Here is a 20,284-nt window from a genome sequence, read left to right on the forward strand (position 1 = left end):
CTACAACAACTTAAACACTGATAGTACCTGTGTAAGGATGTAGTGCATCTACCTCAGTTGCTTTATGTGAACCTGTCCTTGTTGTGAAAGAGTTTGAGAGGGTTAAAAAGAGAAGAGAGTTTCACAAAATAAGCTCAAGGGCAGATCTCTCTTCCTCTCTCTCACTTCCTATTCAGACTCCTTCTCCTAGCTCTCACCCTACACCCCCCTCTTCCCCCAGATTTTATCTCTTCCTGCTCCACCCTACACACCCAGCTTGTTCTAATCTCTGGCAGATGATAGTGGGTTGGCATCAGAATGGAGCCACTGGCAGGGAAACTGAGCACACACCACACGGTAGTGACAAACAGAGAGGAACCCCATCAGACTTCCTCCTCTGCTGCTCCAGTGCGCCAATACATTTCAGCTGATGTGCAAATATTGTGCATGTTCTGTAGGGCTAAAAGCTAGTCACTGACTGTTAATGACACTGGTTTATCTCTGTAATCGATGCTCAGTAAATTGTACTTCTTTGTTAACCCCCAGGCACTACAGCAGTGGTTTGAAACTTGGAAATAGTTTGTACTTCAGATAATGAATTTTGGACATGTTACAAGTCACCACAATCAAATGCAAAGAAGGAAATCTTTGTGTCACCTTTTGTCACTGCATTATTATTTTTTGATCATGATTTGTCAAGTTTATCATAGATTATAACTGAAATCAGCAGACACTGACAAGAAAGCTTAGAGATAAAATAAAACACAGGAATGATGAAGTTAGAACATAGACATGAATAAAAGACAATAAGTAAAAGTATGGAATAGCTTGTTAAATACAACCAGCACAAAAAAAATACAATTATTACAAATAAAAGCTAGACTGAAGAATTTGGATTATGAATTTATACTGCCACACTGCAAAAAAAATGACTTCTGCATCATTTCAACAAATGTTCATGTCTGATATTCACTGAAGTACTGTGAAAAATACCCATAATACTGTTGACTAATATGTGACATTGAGCAGTATTTAATTTGGTAAATGGACTGCATTTGTATCATGCTTTTCTAGTCATAGCAACTAATCAAAGAACTTTAACACAACAACTCGTATAGTGTTGGCCAGGAGGACCATGCAAAGAATGATCAGCATCTTCCCCAAGGATACTTCAACATTTAGTCATGGTTGCAAGGGATCAAACAACTGACACGAGAATCAGTCGGCGACCGATCTACCATCTGAACCACAGTCACTTACTCAATATCTGTGAGGTGGTTTTGTGTCCTCGTGTCCAGACTGGAAGATCGGTCTCCACAACTTTATACTAAATTGATCCCCTGACTTCTCATCTACTGTCACCATGTGGTTGAGATTTTCTTTTTAAAGTCAAGTCAAGTTTTATTTATATAACCCAATATCTCAATTCCCAAGTTTGCATTAAGGGGAGAGAGACCGACACCGTCTGTCTTTAGATCTGCGGTTCAGATATGAAATAAACATACCCCCCAAAAATGTCATTAAACTGATGGAAGGTTGTTACCATGAGATCTGGTACAGATATGTGTTGTGGACAGAGAAGAATCCTAGTATGAATTAATCATAATACCTCCAAAACTGACTTTCCCATCAGCTGCATCTAGTGTTAGTACAAATTAGCAAATCCAAGCCTGCTAACCCTGCCTGACTACATGGTAACATCATATCTGCTGAGCTACAACAATGAAACATTTTCAATGGGAGCATGTTAGCATGGTGACATTAGCATTTAGCTCAGAGCACAGGCTCACAAAGCCATTAGTGTTCTCCTATGATGTGAACTTAGCACAGCATATCTTTGATATTATCAGTTTATTGATATATTTCACTCTGTGTTTGTTTTCCTTTGTAAACTAAAATAAAATCCTTCAAGGTAATAGAATATCAAAATCATACCTACGAATAAAAAGTCAAGCACAAGTTAGCCTCCGATGTGATATTCAAGGCCTTTCAGACTCTGAAGCACTATTTCAAATGCATTTGTCCCATCAAGAACATCTTTTGAACATCACCATGTGGTCTTTCATCTGCAGACTTGAAATACAAACAAAAATATCAACACTCTGCATCAGTGTGCTAATGCAGCGCTGAGAAGGGGAAGTCTCATGATATTACGCTGTATTGATTTTTTTTCTCCCTTTCATACTACACTTCTTTTAGAAATCCTCCTTAATACCGACTGCTTACCATACTTACCATACTTTTTATACAGCAGATCAAAGGGCTGATTAACTCTTTTGCTCTCTGATACTATGCGCTCACATCTCTGAACTTGAGCAGGTTGTTCCAACACAAGAGAGCACAGGCCCAGATCAAACACTGTTCCACTGGGATCAGGAGCTTTGCTGAAGCACCAGCAGCCACCCAACATCAAACACCACGAGCAGACTCGCACACACTCTCACTGTGCAAGGGTTGCAGAGGGGATGTGTGTGTGTGTTTCAGATTCACCTGAGCATTTGACATGTTACGCTTATAAAGTCATTACTGAAATCTAAGTTTGTTTGAAGAAAGGCTAGTATTAGCTTATGATTAGCTAGGATGCTTAGGCTTATTACAAAACCAATAGCTGCTTGTCCGGCTTTGAGTGAGCATCTGTACTTTAAAGGTATAGTTAGACATAAGCTCATTTGTTTTCTTCCCAAGAGTTAGAAGAGAAGATAGATACAGCTCTCATGTCGGTCAATAAGACCAGAGCTAGGGTCCAAAGGTGATTAGCTTAGCACGAAGAGTGAAAGCAGGGGGAAACAGCTTGTCTCAATAGCTAAATTAAAAGTTTTGATTAAACAAAATACACATTCATGTACAAACTGTGGAAATGTATTTGTAGGGCTTTATACATGCAATGAAATGCATACAAAAATATATAAAAAATGGATGCATAACCACAATATAAATATAAATAACTGGCCCCTTTTTTGGTCTAATTCAGGCCGTGCTTGTTAGTCCCTCTTGTTTTCGTATGGATTAAACAAACTAGATTCAGTGTGTAGCCGATAGCTGTATTTTTTAACCTTGAGAGAGCCAAGTAGGGTATTTCCCTCTGCTTCCAGTTTGTAGCTAAGCTAAGCTAATCAGCCCTCAGCTCTAACATACTTAATGCCTGGACTTGAGAGTTGTATCAGTCGTCTCATCTAAATCTCTGCAAGGAAGCCAATAAGAACCTTTCCAAAAGTCAAACTATTACTGAAAGTCAAATAACTTTTCAAGGTAACTGCTGCTGTACTGTAATTTTTAAATACATTTTCAGTCGTCATTTTATCTATTATCAGTTGAGAGAGAAAGGATCCAAAAAAATTTTCTCCCTTCAGTTTTTCTGTTCCTCTTTGAAGGGATGGGCTTGTTTCCCCTGTACATCTCTTCTGTCTTCCCCACCTGGTTTCAGTCCCCAGAGGATTTTGATTGTAGGCCTTTATATCTTTTTATTCACAGCTGTGCCTCTCAGTGCTTCATAGTAACTTGCCGTCTCCAGAGATCCTTCATAGGAGTGCTCAGCACACCCTAAAGACTTGTTTCATAGGTGGGCTTTTAGATCACTGTAAGCTTTAGATTTTAGGAAGTGGCAGTTGAATCTGTCATTGCATTTTAAATCAAATGTTACAACCATATTTCAATATCAGAGCCACAACGTTTCTTATCAGACGCGTGGCATTCTTCTCATTGAAGTCTGTGTAATGATGGAGCCGTGCAGTGCCAGACTTGAAAGTATCAGAAAGGAGCCATCGCAACTTTACACATGCCTTTTTCTGCCGTGGCTCAGCAGTTGGCGTTTCACATTCAAGCTGCGTCGCATCCTTGCTGCCGGCGGCTGTGGCAGGATGATGCCTGAGGTGCCTCCGAGGAGGACCGTGCCCTCGTTACTCCTCAACTTGACTTTGGGTTTCACAAAGCGAGCCTTTTGTTTACGCTGACAGGATGCGCTGGCTACTGACCTGGAAAAAGTGGCCAAGACGGGTTGTCTTGTAAGGAAGAGGGAGGCTGGTGATGTATAGGCTCCTTCTGGGACCTTTCATGGAACTGCTGTTGGAGACGCCCCGCAATCCCTCTCTCCGCTCATCTTCTGCTCTTTCTCTCTCTCTCATCCCACTATCTATCTCTGTTCCCCACTCTAGTCCCTGCTCTCATCCCAGCTAGTCACTGGTGGTTTTTCATGAATCTCCCCATGCCATGTTTCCCCCCACCCAGTCACTGAGGTCATTCATCATTATTGTCAAGGGGGTAATGTGTGTGGGTGGGTGCAGAGATCTATGACTTCTTCATTTGAATGAACCTCATTAGATTGACTCTTCTTTGTAAAGGATCCCTTTAGAAAATAACTCTGGCAGTTATTTAGGTGATTCTCACATGATAGCCAATGGAACATGACGCTTCAGCCGAGCATATTTGCCGGAACGATGCAAGAGTCTCTGTGATGCAGTCTGCAGGTTGTGTTTTGCTTTATCATTCTCCCCTGCATACCTACATTTACATAGCAATGTGGTGTTGGACCTTGAGCTTGACTTGTGGTGCCTACATGCTGTCAATATGATGCAATCTATTTTTTTTACTGACTCCACTGATCATTTACAACTATGAATGAGCCTATTGTACAAGGGCGAGCTGCTCAGGTTTTTGGACTTATTTAGGCATGCACATAAAACAGCTTTAAATCCTCAGTAATTTATTCTTAGAAGACTTGTCTCATTAAATCATAGAAAGAATCCACACATGGATTAGAGCAGTAAAACTATTTAAGGTGCATGTGCAGTTTACCTGTTTGTTGCTCAAGGGGTTCTACAGTAGGTTAAAAAAAAAAAAAAAGATATATTCCACATTTACCCCAAATATAATCCCTGCTTTCCCACAGAAGCACATTGAAGTTTGGTTTTCCTTATTAGAGCAGATCCTTGTCAGGGCATCTTTAATCAGCCTGGTCCCTAGGGATGATATTTTTAGCCACCTTTTTGGAGGCTAAGACTTCTTTACCCACGCAGAGCACTAATGAGATGGAGCGCTAGTGTAGGCAAGCGTTAATTAAGGCTAGTATGCAAGGGAAGAGGCAAAAGCAACACGCTCATGGCATACATACATTAACTTTATCCCACCTCCTGCATGTTTTTTTCTCTCCTTGTTTTTTTTCCCCTCTCTTTTTTTCACGTAGGTTGCACAAACAACAGATGGCTCTGACGCCGACCTGTGGAAGGACGGCTTATTCAAATCCAAGGTCACTCGCTACCTCTGTTTCACCAGAAAAACTGTAAGTGTGAACGTAAACTTCTGCCTTTTCCCTATGCATTGTGCACACACACCTCATCTGCAGCACCTTTTTTCCCTGTTTGCCAGCAGTGATTAGCTCTGCTTTCTGCCGCCCAGAATATCTTAATGCACTTTGCACTTTGATCCGTAAAAGTCCCATTTAAAAAGGCCAGCGTTGGCAGTGCAGTTTTGAACTTTTACATATAATGGATTTGCATGCATATTCCAGATGAATAATACCTTGGTGAGATATTTTTCATGTTGTACGTCCTCCTGAGGATATTATTTATGTTTATTCATGAAATAACAATGAGCTGTATTTTAACTATTCCAATTTATTCAATCAACAGTGTCCCTGTAGAGAAAATGGTTTCCAACCAGCAATTGTTGAAAGCAGATATAATTGTGAATATAAAAAAATCCTTTTTCTGGAAGAAACTACTCCACAAAAAGCACTTTGAGTATGGTCGAGCTATATATAGAGCTCCCTAATTGACTCTTCTGTGGCTGAAATGATTTCTGAATGTGTCTCATAATGCTGTTGGGTCATTTTTGGACTCATCTCCTGCCTGCAGCGTACAGCTGATGTGTTGTTGCAGGGCTGTCAGCTGCTCTGTGGCCATAAATACACCTACCTGTCTAACCTCAGCTCATCCAGCTTACTATTGGCTGTCTCTTAATTTGTTTCCATCGGTTGCAGGTAGATAATGCAGAAAGTGTAAACAAAGCCTTTATTTTTAGTATCATTTTGCATCAGTTCAATTTTAGGACTTAATCAAGTCTATTTTTTTTAACAGTATGTCCTCTAAAAGCCAGGCAACTTGGCAGCGGCTGCCTCGTGCTTGAGCTCAATCTGCTCCTCAGTTTAGTATATAGCATACAAATAGCCTCCCCCTAGTTCCTGTATATTATCTTAAAATGTGTGTCCACATTGTTTTAAAGACTTTGATACAAATAAAACATGACAGAGCCATCAACAAAGGCTATTTTGTCTGCCACTCAATGGAGCTCCCACTGTAATTGTCTATGACAAAAACAGATTCTGTAAAATTAGCCCCTGAATTATGTGGGGGGAAGTAAATAGTTTGTGATTTATCATACTCTAGGTTGGAGGTAGAAAGCCCCTTTTGTCAGACCCTGATGGAAGAAATGTCTCCAGCAAAAGGGGGAAACAGTAAAAAAAAAAAGGTTCCATGCATAGTAATAACATTCATCCATATTCCTCCTTAAGTCAGTATAAAAACTATGAATAAAAAATGTCTCTAATGGTAATGACTGTCGGGCAACAGTAGCAGTGAAATCCAGCCTTTTCGGACGCATCAAGTCACGCCTGGCTCGCCCCACTCTCTACTGCCGCTGTGTATTATTGCAATTTATTATGGCAAAAAATGAAAATGTAATGGGAGGCAGGGAAGAGTCATGCTTGAAAATGTCAACTACACAGTCCCTGATTGTTTTTAACCAGTCCCATTCTGTTGATTAGACTGCCTGCTCTGTCTCCCATCATCCCACAGCTTCTCGACAAAAGGTTGAGAATGATTACAAGTTCACAGATGCATTCTCTCATTGCAAAGAAAAAAAGCTATTAGAGAGTAATTACTTCAGCTATTTTGTCAACCCTTCTCTTTAGAGACTTCCCAAGCTTTTAGTAAATCATTGACTCTATTATCTCTACATTTTCTTTCCCGAGCCCTCCAAAAATTGACTAACCTTTTCTTTTTCCTGCTCTCTGTCCTTTTTAAAAGTTAAATTTGCATACATGACTTTAAAATTCCCTGCCTGTGCTCTATCTTTTTTAAGGGGGCCGACGTTGTTGTGGACATGAAGCTGATTGACATTAAGGACGCGTTGCCAGAGGGCTTCACACCTGTGGAAGAAACATTGGACACAAGTAAGTAAACAGTCAATACCGACCACAGGCTCGCTCCCCCTCCTCTCTCCTGTTTTTTTCACTCTCCGACCAGCTTATGCTGAGGTCCTCGGGGGCAGCTTTGCTTGAGATAGTGAATGTTTTATGGGTGCAGGTTAGCTTAATTTATGGCAGACTGTGGGAATAAAATAAACATTTTGCCCTGGAGGTACAAGAGAAGAGAATCATGAGTCATTGTTTATCTCAGCTGGAGCTGTGCTTTTCTTTATGAGGGGCTTATTTATTTATGTATTTATTTGGGGAGAGGACGAGTGGATGGGGGTTATCTAATATTAATGAAATGCATTCCCCAATGCTTTAGTGCTTTTTGAGTGCTATGTATTTCCCCCTCACTATCCATGCCTTGGAAATGTAATAATATTTTGGTGTGGGGAGTGAGGACAGCTTGTTTATTATTTTTATTATCATTGCATTTACACTGCACTTTCTAGTGTTGCAGGGGAAATAAATGAGCGAGGCACGGGTGCAATATAGGAAAGCATGGCAATGTTTTTTTCTTCTTTGTTTTTTTTTTTTTTGCCAGAATGAAGAAAAGAGATTATGTTTTGTTTGGCTGTGGTGTAATTTAATGTTTTATTACTTTATGTGAATCCATGTTTAATGTATACATGTGACATTATGTATGAGTTTCTATCTAGAATATCTAGTTTAAATCCCTGTTGTGCACTAAAGCTGATGGAGTATTCACTTGCTTCTGTCATTTTACCTACTAAAATGATAAAAATTATAATAACGTATGTGGATATTGTGGCTTTCCGCTGTCCAGTTATTTCCCTTTGAGCACAGCAAGTCACCCAGGAGCTGATATTAGCTCATCTCTTATTCTGAGACTGGTAATGACTAAATAGCAAAGCATAAGTGGGATTTGTGAATATACTGTATATATTCCTCCTAGAGGTTCACACTGTGTATAGATAGTTTTTTCTTTAACTTGAAACTCAGAGATGACAGAAATTGACACACAACCGCCAATTCCTGTCTGACACTCTCCTGTGTACCTGACTCATCAGAGGAAACTGCCATGAGGAAGAGGAGGCTCTGTGTGAAAATCAGCCCTTGTGCGGATGCCGTGACGGCTGTGTATGACATCCAGATCATCGCAAAGTCCAAGTACCATCTTGTTAACTACACGTGTTTGGGGTGAGCTGTTTGGCACTGGAAATTAATGAATTGTGTTTTGTTTCTTCTATCAGTCACCGTACTCTGTAGGGGCGTAAAGATTCACTAAATGCGGATTTGGTGGCGGATTAATAAGGAAATATATAGAGGAAACATTTTCTGGGTTTGATTAAATTGATTATGAAATCACTAAAAGACACTTGGGTAGGTTGACTTTATAAATTAACTAAATAAAGAGGATGTTCACACATTTCTGATGATGACTTCGTCTGTTTGTAATCGTGGACAAATGGTCCACAAAATCATAGATGAATTAAATGATTAAATGTGTCACATTGTTTCTGAACAAGGCAATACAACTTTGATTCAACGTAAAGACAGCCATTATCAATCCCAACGGTAATTTTTACTTAGTTTAGACGAGACTAGTTTAGCTATGATGCAGTAGGTGGCGTCACTTACTGTATCCGCAGCAACTGATGGTGGGATGTTAACATTAGCAAAGACGATGCATTGATATTGACAGTTCAATATCCTGGTTAGCTGCTTTTATTTAACTGTAATGTGTGGGGGGTTACACTCGACCCCCCTTCTTACTTCTTACTGCACCTCTCGAGATCTTTGGCCTCCTGTACCTGTACTAAAAGTCAGCGATGGTCAAATTTGTGTTTGGAATTAGTTTTTGCAACAACAGCTGCATTCTGGGAAACCAAAGACAGAACTGCAACATGAGATCGCAGTTTTTCTTTTCAGAACTGTTACACCCCTAATACTTTGTGATACATTTTCTAATTTCCACAAAGGATTGCTAACTGTTTAAAACACATAAAGCATTCCCTGTGTGTTTCTTTTTCATGTGTACACAGTGAGATAAATAGCATGGGGATATGGTACAGAACAGGAGAGGTCTCTCGGCATCAGTCATCCCAGGAAACGCCCAGTTCAGCCGTCAGTGACCCTCCAGCCAACACGACAAGGTAACATCATGCCACTTCATTCAGCGGTGCCTCTTTAAGTTTAACTTTCCTCCTCGCTTTCTTTTTTATTTCACGCCCAATGTCCCCTTGGGTTGTTGTTACGCTTCCGTACCACATGTACGGCAATGAAGACACAAGCAATTGATCACTCCCGGGCAATCTGCCGTAAAGGTTGTCGCTGGACAACGAGGTAGCGAGGGCGAACCGGAGAGACAGGCTAACTAGACAGGATCCCCTGAACAAGAACATGAGTTCAATGAGGGCTAAACTCCTGCTATTTGTGGGTTGTCCCAGGAGGCAGAGGCAGGTCGCTCCTCTGACTGCGGTGACAGGAGAGTTGTACTGTGCAGACAAAGAGGAGGAGATGTAGCCCGGAGAGCGAGCGACAGCTGCAGAGGAAGGGAGGAGAGCTCCAAGATCTCCGCCATGCTGGAGCGTGTGTGTGTGTGTGTCCCCTCCTCTGCTCATGCTGCTCAGGCTTCCTCCGCCTCAGGCCTCAGAGTGAATGGAGCAACCCTTTGTACTGTGTCCAGATCAAACAGCTCAATTATTTATCGCAATGTAGAACTGGGGATTTCCACAGCAAATTGTAAATAAACAATCGAGACTCCTTCGGTGTGGCGGCGCTGTGGAGAGGCGAGTTTGGCACAGGGCGATGATGGCTTTGCCAGCTTGAAGTGCTATGCTTTGCCATCCTGTGCTGGGCTGAGTAAAAGCCACTTAAAAGCCACAACAGGCCAGAGCGGTGGATGCCAGCGGGCGTATTCAAAACAGAGCTTCTGTTCACATGGCCACTCAGTGGGATGAGAACAATAAAACGGACAGCCGTGAATTCAAAACCCAAGTTCAAACTGCGTAGAGTTTTGTGAATCGTCCATATTTTGGAAATCGATGGTCAATAGTCTTTGATGTGGTGAAGCGATGGTGAGCGCTCAGGCCCATGTGTACGCCTTAGCGACTCTTACCGGTAATCCTCCGTTCTTTTGAAGCCCACTTTCAAGTTGGTGAGGCTCAGAGGTTGGAATAAATTGCACCTCGAAGCGACTCACACCCCCTCCTGATGCCTGCTGAGATCACAGGCTGCTGTTTTTGTATTAACATTAAAATTCATTCCACAGTCAGAGAGTCTTCTTTTGAGAGTATTTCCATCCATAATGCCCTGACACATAAGGACGGGACTGTGGGCAATTTAGACAGCAGCAGTTCTTTGACTATTTATCTGGCATCCTCTCTGTGTAGTTACATGCACTTTAGACAACCATACATACAGCTGTAAATATTTCTTTAAAGTCACAGGCTAGATAGTTTGACATGGTGATTTATAAACAGCTCTTCAAAACTCACTGATTGCTTAAGTAAGTACAGTAGTACAGCGTTACTGTCTGTGTAGTATCACCCCACTATACTTTATTCATATTCAGCAAGAGAAAATTCTCTCCTCCATGCCTCCTTCAGGCTATCTATAACAACTTTATGGCCTTTGGAGAATAGCACCTCTTAAATTTAAGTGCTCTTTACAGTCAGTGGAAAAGATGTTTTAAATACAGTCAATAATGTGTAAATTTTTAATGACCCTTATAATTTTGAAAGCTGCAGTGATCCCTCTCAAATGTTAAGTTGCCTCAGGCAGCGAGAGCTTGTTAGAGTTGTGTACAAACGCACACCGCAAATCAGGTTTTTTTCAGCAGCACAGAGCTGCAGTACACACTAACTGCAGGGTCTTGCATCATTATGGGATGCACAGAGTTATTGCATCAAGGCTAAGGTGTTGTATTTGAATTGTTTTCATATTGTTTTGTCAGCTGAAAACAGGATATCTGCAGAGTTTTCAAAAACTTTGAATTTTTTTGCTAAAAAAGGCCTCAGAAGAATCTTCGATCAAGTCACTTATAATTTACAAAAGTCTGAGATATTTATCAAATTGTAGGCTGTCGGTAGACGCTGCACAGCTATGAACTAAAAGGGGGATTGTTACAACAGTGTATTTTGCACATAGAAGGCTGTTTAGTGTGTATTTGTGACTTAGAGTTTCAGTCAGCACCATTAGACCTATAACAACCAGTCTGTACTGCTACTGAAGCTCATTGTCTCATCACGATTCAAATGTTAATTGTAGCAAAAACTTAAAGGAGCAGTGTGTAGGATTAATCGGCATCTGGCGGTGATGTGGCAGATTGCATCCAACTGAATACCCCTCTGTCACCCCTCCCTTTTCAAGCAAAACCTATGGTGGTCTTCAGGTAATGTAAAAACATGCAAAGGGTCTCTGCTGGTGTTTGGTCTGTCTGCTCTGGGCCACTGTAGCAACATGGTGGTGCCATGGAAGAGGACCCACTGAAAGGTTTATTCTAAGCTAACGAAAAAACAAAGATTCTTAGTTTCATGTGATTCGTGCTGCACTGGAAACCAACAAATTTTGGCCCTTGCCACAAGAGCAAATGTTTGGTATTTTCACTTGAAAAATAAATAATGGATCAAATGTCAAAATGTACGTAATTTTCTTTCAATCAACTAATGGCTTAGCAGCTCTATAAAGAATGACACATTTTTAATTGGCTAATCCATTCGTCCATTGTCTGCAGTTTTTCCAGATCGCATTAATTGAATCAATGATTTATTACGGTTAATTAATTATTGTTATACATACAGGGCTTGGAAGTACTGAAAATAGTGATATAATAATAAAGAATTCTAGACTATATCATCCCCACAGGTTTTTGTTTTTTTTGCTTTGGCTGCTGTCATGAAACAGGTATTAAACTGCATTCTACTCGATATTAAAGTCTTAAATTTAACTTGGTGGACCCTATATAAACCCTAGGAAAAAGAATCTTAGGAATTAATGGAAGAATGATTATTTCCTGAGTTCAAACAAGTTTCATCAGTTCAACTAGGATCAAGGATAAACACTAAAACTAAAATGCTTATTTCTTATTGGCTCAGGCTGTCGCACCATATTGAGCCACTAAAGCTGTTAGGCCTGTTAAACAGTCTGCTGCTGCAAATGCATCTGAACCTTGTGTGTTTAACGTCTCTTTATCAACTTTGTCTAAAGCGTCTCAACCAGCGAACATGTTGTTTTGATTCATAGCTGCAGCTCGATGTCAACCACTTTGGCTTGTTCTCTGTCAAGACCGACCGTATCAGCCGCTCCCTGACTTTATAATGTAGAAAACCTGCGCCATCCGGTCAGCCTTTTTAATGTGTCCAGTAAAGTATCCCCCTCCTTCCTTCTCCTGGCCAACGCTGCCATTTGTTCTCCTGATAAAACTGTCATTGCTGAGGCTGATATCTGACCTCTACAGTGACTGCTAGCATAAATTAGCCTTGTCCTAATATTGCAATTTCTTTCGCTTCACTCAGAATCAAGGTTTTTGACATTTCTCTTAGAATAATAGGCTATTGTACACACGGACACTTTTTAAATCAAACTGTACAGCGATAAAAATGTCAAGGCCGAGTGTCTTTTTTTCCCGTCGCATACTGTAGTTGGCTTTTTTCTTTATCACGTGAAGCCTAGAGAGTCATCAGTGTCAGGATTGGCATGCATATCAATACGTTTAGGAAATCGCTGTCTTCTACCTGTGACACTGCGCACGTTGCTGCAGCTCTGCAGGAGTATTGTATCAGCTTTCATTGCTCGCTGGTTAACCAAGACTCCCCACTGCACACGACTCTTGAGGAGAAAGAGACACCGTGACTGTCAGTGTGTCGCCTCACAGATCTTCCATCCCAAAGTGTTGAGGAACAATCATCCCCTGCTCAATCTCACTCATTACTTTCTTGTGTTCAGAAAAGTTCCAAAAAGTAGCGGAGATCAAGCGAAGGGATGCCAGGAATGATCGAGTGATCAGCTGAGATCTGATGGGCTCAGACTGTTCACTGATTTGCCACCAAATTCAGAGAGATCCTCTTTTTCAACACCTGACACCGAGCTTAAAGGGGGATAATGATGGGTGAGAAAGCAGCTCCCACAAAGCAGCACTGTCGGCACATAGAGGAAGGTGTGGAGATGTTGTCACGGGAAAGGCTGGATGTGTGTCAAAACAAGAGCTTCCAGCTCTCTGTATCGCAGCTCTGGCTCTTCACTGATATTACTCTCATCCTCCTCTTACCTCTCCACTGACTACCGCTTGTCTGTCCCCTGTGTCTCTTTTTTTTTTAACACAGACAACTCTTTTCCTTATTCCACATGGAACAACTTAAAAACGGCGTACAAAAAAAAATCTGTTGAACTGTAATTCACATTGTCAAGGAATCCTTAGTGTCGCGGTTTGCTTTGCTGCACTAATATGATTTTAACTCCGGCAGATTTCATGGGAACATAAGACTCTTGATCTGCGTTGTAATTGTGTAAATCTTTCAGGCCATGTTCCCAGTTTTACTATAATTTGATGAGGAACTACACTATAATTGAATATTCAAATTAGGAATATGTGTCAATATGGCTCTCCTTGCCTGAAATGAGGATTAATTGTTGTCAAAACTCCAGTGGCCGACATAATACGAGCCCCGACACTGCTGTTGATTAGCAAATGCACTTGCCATGTTTTTGTTTTAAGAATTAGTTGTCTAATTGATTTGCCATATGTTACCCTCTCCAATGCACCTAAAATTGTATTTAGAAATCACCAATTTGGATTGAGACAGTTTTGTGTTTCAAACAGATGGGAAAAGCCGCCCTGGAGGTTGCCTGTAGAAAAACATTTCACAACCACATTTCCCAGCTTTCACGCCGAGTCTTGGGGGCTTTAAGTACCACTTTCACTTTCTCAGATACATAGATAAATAGCCAGACGTAATACTTTCTGCGTTCTCTTTGTTTATTCTGAGTATTAATTTAACAACACAAACACAGACGCCCTCGAAGGACATTTAAACCACCCCCACAGAAACACACTCTCTCTCTCCGTCCATGGGATGTCTCTGTGCTTTGAAAGATGTGTACCTTTCTTCCTCAGCAGCGGAATCAACCTTTTGAAAGGTAAAAGAAGTCTGCGTTGAATATGGCAATCGTTCCCCGTAAGATTGATGCCAACCTTTTAAAAATTCACCATTGGCCTGGATTTAACATGGCCAAATGCTGATGTAAATGAGGAGGAGAAAAGTCGACCCTTTCATTGCAAATAAATCTGAGTTGCAGGCTTCAGCTCATAAATACCACAGCCTGTCAGAAGTCTTGTTTTATTGCTCTTGATGGAAATTATTGCATTTATTTATCTCATGCGAAGAGAGGCTTTGAAAGCCACAACTCATGCCCAACATTTGTGGAATATGCAGATCTGCCTTCAGTCTTAAATTTCAACAATTTTGATTTTACACCCCACCCCTCTGTGTAAGAATTATTATGTTTTCCATAAACACACCAAATACAGAACATGATACACACTTCATCATTTGCAACTTCACACCTGCTCGCTCCCAAAATCTGTTGTGTCTTTTCATAATTCAGCACTGTCTTATTCTTCTTTGTCTTGAACAACAACCCGGTACGCCTGCGTGTCCTCCAATCAAAGCAATTCCCTTTTTAATGATATCGCCAACTACTTTGCATTATCATTATAAGATCATTTGTTTTATAATGCCATCCCGGAGCTCATTTTACCTTCAGAGCATGTCACGTTATGCAGCTCTCTCGAAGCTGTATTTTTTTTTTTTTTTTTTCCTGCTTGCTGTGGATTTATCGATCCGTAGGGGTGAGTCACAGGGTGTAATTCATGATAGCTTGATTGATGAGGATTTCAATCTTATATGGTTTGTTAACTTCAACTGCCCACAAAGTGCATTCTGTGCTGTTTTCTGTAATACAAGGCCATGAAACGGTAAAAAAAACAGACTTCCCTTGAATAATGGAATCTCTCAGTTCCTTCAGAATTTACAAGATCCTGCTCCAATCCCTGCGTTAAAGGTCTGTTCAGGCCCCTGGGCAGCTGAGGCACGCTTTAACTTTTACCATATTTCTTCTCTTTAGATTCATCCTGTTATTTCAGTGCTCTGCTGTGCTTTTAGATGAAAAAAGCCTTAGTGTAAGGAGTACAGTTCACTATACTAAATAAATTATCTTGTGTTATATTTTAATGTCTGAGTAGTGTGTCTTAAAACATAATTGTCCTCATCAAATAGAAAAGTTTACATGCATTTTGTGTGTTAGGGCTTAGTTGATTAATCAGCAACTCTATCATTTTAGTTCTAGTCGACTAACATTTCTTTTTTCAATTTGTCATTTTTTCATGCCACGTCTTTAGTAAACAAACAAAAAAGATTTAAATCGTGTTTTTGCGTTATTCTTTGTAGGCTGTGAATCACCACAGGCCTGTTGATACCACATTTTTATGATGCTCAAGTCATGATACGAGTCAAAACTTTGTTAACATCTCTTTTATCAAATAACATATACAGTTTTCAGCCTCTTCATGTGACTTTGATCATTTTTATTCCAGCAAAATGGGATTGTCAAGACAGACTGACCAACACTGTCAAAAAAAAGCTTTCATAAATGTTGCATTCACCTGACAAACTGAACTGTTTGTATCAAAGTCTACACAGTCCAGCGTAACTAAATCCAAATGTGTGTGGAGTAATGTACAGGTGTTTTGAACCATGTAAGTTTGTACAAAAGTTAAACAGCCCCTTGAGAAACTGTAAAATTTGAAAATACATTTCTGTAAAATTTTTATACAATAAATCTCAACTCATCACCATTTTGTTGACTGAAAGCAATTTTATTGTTCTAGTACCAACATATTTAACTCACGTTTGCAATATTAATAATGTGTGTGTGTGCAAAACATCACAATACTACCCTTTATTGATTTTCCCCTCCATCCCTAACTCTTGAAGAAAGTCAGTTTTACAGATCTGTTAATTATATCAATTAATCGATTTAGTCGCCTCAGAATCTCTTTAGTGGAGGCCAGCCCTTGTTTTTACCATCAGCTGATAATATATTGTTGCTTTCTTTCTGCCAGGGTCAGGACCACGAGCAGGACGGGCTATGAGCACCAGAGCAGTGGGAACTACACCATGACCGGTAAATGGTCTCACACTCACACAGTCAGCACCATTCATGATCATCACTATAGACAAGTGGAGGATTCAGTTTGCCCAAGATACATTAAACTGCTTCCTTTTAGCCATCTTACTGCAAGAAAAAGCTCTGTTTTGGGAGGAAAAACTACTTCTGCTTTCCAACTACTCCTCTGCTGCTTGATCTCCAAACGCTCTATGTCTAGATCTCCTCAGTGATGGATACTGTACAGAGCTTTGCTTATCTGAGCGAACGTGACTTCCCAGAGGAGCTCGGCATTACACTCAAGAGAACATTTAACAGCTGTCAAAGATGATCCATCACATGCCATACTTACATATGTACCGTGCATTGCACCGGGCCAATTCCCTTTCTCTTTTTGTCAAGGAGAGAAGAAACTCAACTATAGCACAATGCTCCAGGAGTAAAACAGAAGAGAGAGGCTAATTCGTTAGGGAGCAGAGCTTAGCAGTGACAGCCTCAGAGCCACAGAGTCAGAGCCGGCTGAGACGCTCTAGCCTTTACAGAGTGTGTGATCCACACGGGGTGAACGAGGCAGGCAGGTTTTTTATCCAGCTGGAGAGAGACACCATGTGGTGAGGATTCCTCCTGCTGCTCAAGCAGAGGCACACCCAGGATAGAGCCATGCTACACCCTGCCTTTTAAATACCAGTCTAGGTGTTAAATTATTGCTGAAGTCTACATAATGGAATTGCATGAGAAAAGAAATAATAATTTGAATTTTTAAGTTAAAGTCTACGCTGTTTTTTTTCTTTTTTGAATTTGCATCCAGAAAAGAAAGATGGTAACCAAAAAATGATTAATACATAATTTTGTTACTATGACAGTCATATTATAAGTTAGTCAAGACAAGTGAGCAAAGTGTGGCCCTGAAGGAGCAGACATTAACACACAGCTGAGTGCTTTGTGGCATTGGGTGTGCGATTCCTCCACTGGGACAGGCTTTGAGTGACAGAGAAGAACATGCACATACTGTACAGTACGTTGCCAGCAGTCATCATTTATCTCCAGACTACTGTCCTCTGCAGCTGCACACACTTCCCTCTTCCTTTCATGCGTCCCTTCATGATTTAGAAAAAAAAAAGAGAGGATAATGGAGTTAGCCTGAGATGGTTCTTGGCTTTATTTCTTGAGACTGTGTACTCGTCAGCCTCACAGCATCACACTGTGAATGTGAGAGAACGCAACTTCCCTTCATTAACAATGTGATAGCCCGCAGACCAAGTGTGAGGTCGTAGCCGACAGCCTATTTGTGTTAATTGTTAGTGGTGGTGTGTGTGTGTGTATGTGTGTGGGTGTCTGCGTGTGTGTGTGCGCGCGTGTGTGTGGGCTGACAGCTGGCCAGGTTCGAGTTGGTCTAAAACCATGTGCGCTCTGTCAGGGTTGTACAGGCGCCTTCTTTAGGATTGATGAATTGCCTGCTTTCTTGATTAAACCCTCCGTCACTTCCCAACAAAACAAAAACCCCAACAGAAAAAAAAAGAGTGAGCTGAGGGGAGGAGAGGTAACATGTCTGGGAAATCTGTCATCCGCAGTCACATCATGTACAGATGTGATGTGCAAGCGCTTTGACAGTTATTACCAGAATATTAAAAACTAATTCACATTTATTTTGCAGCCCTCTTTCACTTGACAGTTCAAGCTCATTTGAAAAGTTATCAAGTTTTCATGGCGGCGCCAACCTTTTGCTTTTTCTTCACCACGTTGCTTTGATCCACGCCAAGTCCCTTTGCCAATTAGGTCTGTTATTCATACGCTGACAGGAAAGCAGGATAGTTTAAAGGTAATTAAACGTGCATTCATGAAATGTGTCCAAAAAGCATACGTTTGATAAAAAATAAATATGATAGCGTGGAAAAAAAAGCTCTAAAATAAACCTATGTGACGCGTTGCAGCGCAGTCTCTCGTCATTACCTACAGAACAACATATATAGTATTCAGCAGACGTCCACCTGATAAGAAGGTAAACGTAATAAAAAGTAATACATTTACATATCTATTGCATTAATCAAAAATAAATCCTGACATTGGCCCTGATCTAACGTAATATGGAGAGCAATTATTTCCCTATCCATTAGAGGAACTTCAATTAACAGACACGAGACAGTTCATCCTTCAGAGGAGGAGGAGGAGGGGGGGAAAAATAGGAGGCTCAAAATTAACTTGGGTTTGCAAAATATCTTGGCAGGATGACAGTGATTTTTGATTTTCAGGAAACAATATTAGAATTCTTATTAAACTATGTGCATCTGCTTTTAATTTGCTGCAAATAATTGGAAAATGCAATGGAGCTTTCCAATTAAAGCTCCACTTTATGCTGTTTAATAATACCCTCATAATATTATAGCTTATGAAATGACAGGTGAGTTGGTGTATGAATAAAACATAAAGCCCTGTAATAAGAGACAGAAAAAAAAACGGGACAGTTGTTGGGGGGCTTTTAAATGCTCGACATAATTTGCATATATTAATCTCCTCTTTTCAGCCTTATCAAGTATTCCACTGTATTTGAAGTTAAAATAGTCGTGACAGGCAGGGGTACGCTTCGTTTTTCCAAGGATTTATTACTTGTATAATTCTGGATCTTTAATAAGCCAATATGACTGATCCTCTGAGTTCTGTGGAATTTGGTTAATTGTTCCAGATGGTGCTCACTGATTATGCAAAATTACTTTCTTTCTCCTCTTTTTTCCCCCAACTACACCATTTCTTGATTGACTAACATGGAGAAAAAAGATTATTTTTGGCGCCGCACTTTCATTAAGAGGGTTCTCATCAGGTTTCAAACAAAAGTTCCATCTTATCTCCCTGTGTAGTTCTGGGCGAGGCTGTGCAGAGGGAGGCGATCAGCCGGCTCTTATCTCAAACCGTGATGGATCTCAACTGCTTCTGCACCGCTGGGGTTATATTTTAGAATAACACAATTCTTTAGGCTGAGGGATTAAAAAACACGACCTCTGGATAGTGACACAAAAGTTATTATTAGTGTACGCCGTTCTCTTCTTTCTCTTTTCTCCTCTCTTTCTCTCGCAGAGATTGATGAAATTACTAAGCAGCGGGGTTGGTCCTCCACTTGCAGCTCGGGCTCCATCCACAACTCACTAACATTCTGTTTTGCATCAGCTAAACCGAGCTGAATGAATCATTTATGGAAGTGTTATGGGGGAGTATCGGCAGATTTACTGCCGAGCTTTTACTTTAGATGGAATGGGATTTCTATGAAACCGATCTTGATGTCTGAAGTAATGCCAAAGCTTACATCAAGACATGAAAGGAACGCTCTTAAAACCCACGTTTTGCTTCTTAATTCCCCTGGTCAGCAAAAGGCGAAACAGAGAGAGAGGGCGCGGTTCAGCAGGAGAGTAGTATTTACACCTAATGTATACTCACACTCACACACACACACACACACACACACACACACACACACACGTCCTCAAACTGTTTACTACTCCCAGCAGCTAATGATATGAAGGCGTGCTGAATTTCTTCTGTTATGGCTTGTAAATAAGGCAGTGTTTAATTTTGCCTTAATTCAGATTTACGTCTGAGCTGTTCGTGCATTTTCCATATTTAAATAGCAGCATAGTGTCAACGCTATGGGGGAAAAAAACCACAGAACTGAATTAAACGATTGGCTTAAAATCACACCAGCATGCTCGGAACAAAAATGAAATGCTAAAAAGACAAAAATAAGAAGGTAAGGAAGGTGTTAGGAGAGTTATTGTCAGTGTCATTAAATGAAATATAGTCAGAATCTGCTGAGAACTGATTGTGTACAGAATGTACTGTATGTAATTCTCTCTACTCGTAAAAAATAAGACCCGTAATTGTTTTCGTATCACAACACAGGCTTTGTTTTCTTTTGGAGAAAAGTCATGGATAATGGAGTAAGTTAAATTGGCAAATTTGTTCAGACAAACATTTCATATCTTATGGAATTGTCACATTGGAAAA

The 20,284-nt window shown here is 40.5% G+C and overlaps 1 protein-coding gene across 1 annotated transcript in view; it reads left to right on the forward strand.

Annotated features, from left to right (window-relative positions):
• The window catches only part of mvb12bb (multivesicular body subunit 12Bb), a 39,112-nt gene that overhangs the window by 2,724 nt on the left and 16,104 nt on the right, over positions 1-20,284 (forward strand). Inside the window, exons 3-7 of the mRNA XM_059338132.1 lie at positions 5,159-5,254; positions 7,054-7,144; positions 8,194-8,323; positions 9,169-9,279; positions 16,248-16,309. Of these exons, the coding sequence (XP_059194115.1) occupies positions 5,159-5,254; positions 7,054-7,144; positions 8,194-8,323; positions 9,169-9,279; positions 16,248-16,309 (490 nt within the window). The remainder of the gene's footprint in view (positions 1-5,158; positions 5,255-7,053; positions 7,145-8,193; positions 8,324-9,168; positions 9,280-16,247; positions 16,310-20,284) is intronic.

Source organism: Centropristis striata, chromosome 7, assembly GCF_030273125.1.
Source record: "Centropristis striata isolate RG_2023a ecotype Rhode Island chromosome 7, C.striata_1.0, whole genome shotgun sequence".
NCBI lineage: Eukaryota > Metazoa > Chordata > Actinopteri > Perciformes > Serranidae > Centropristis > Centropristis striata.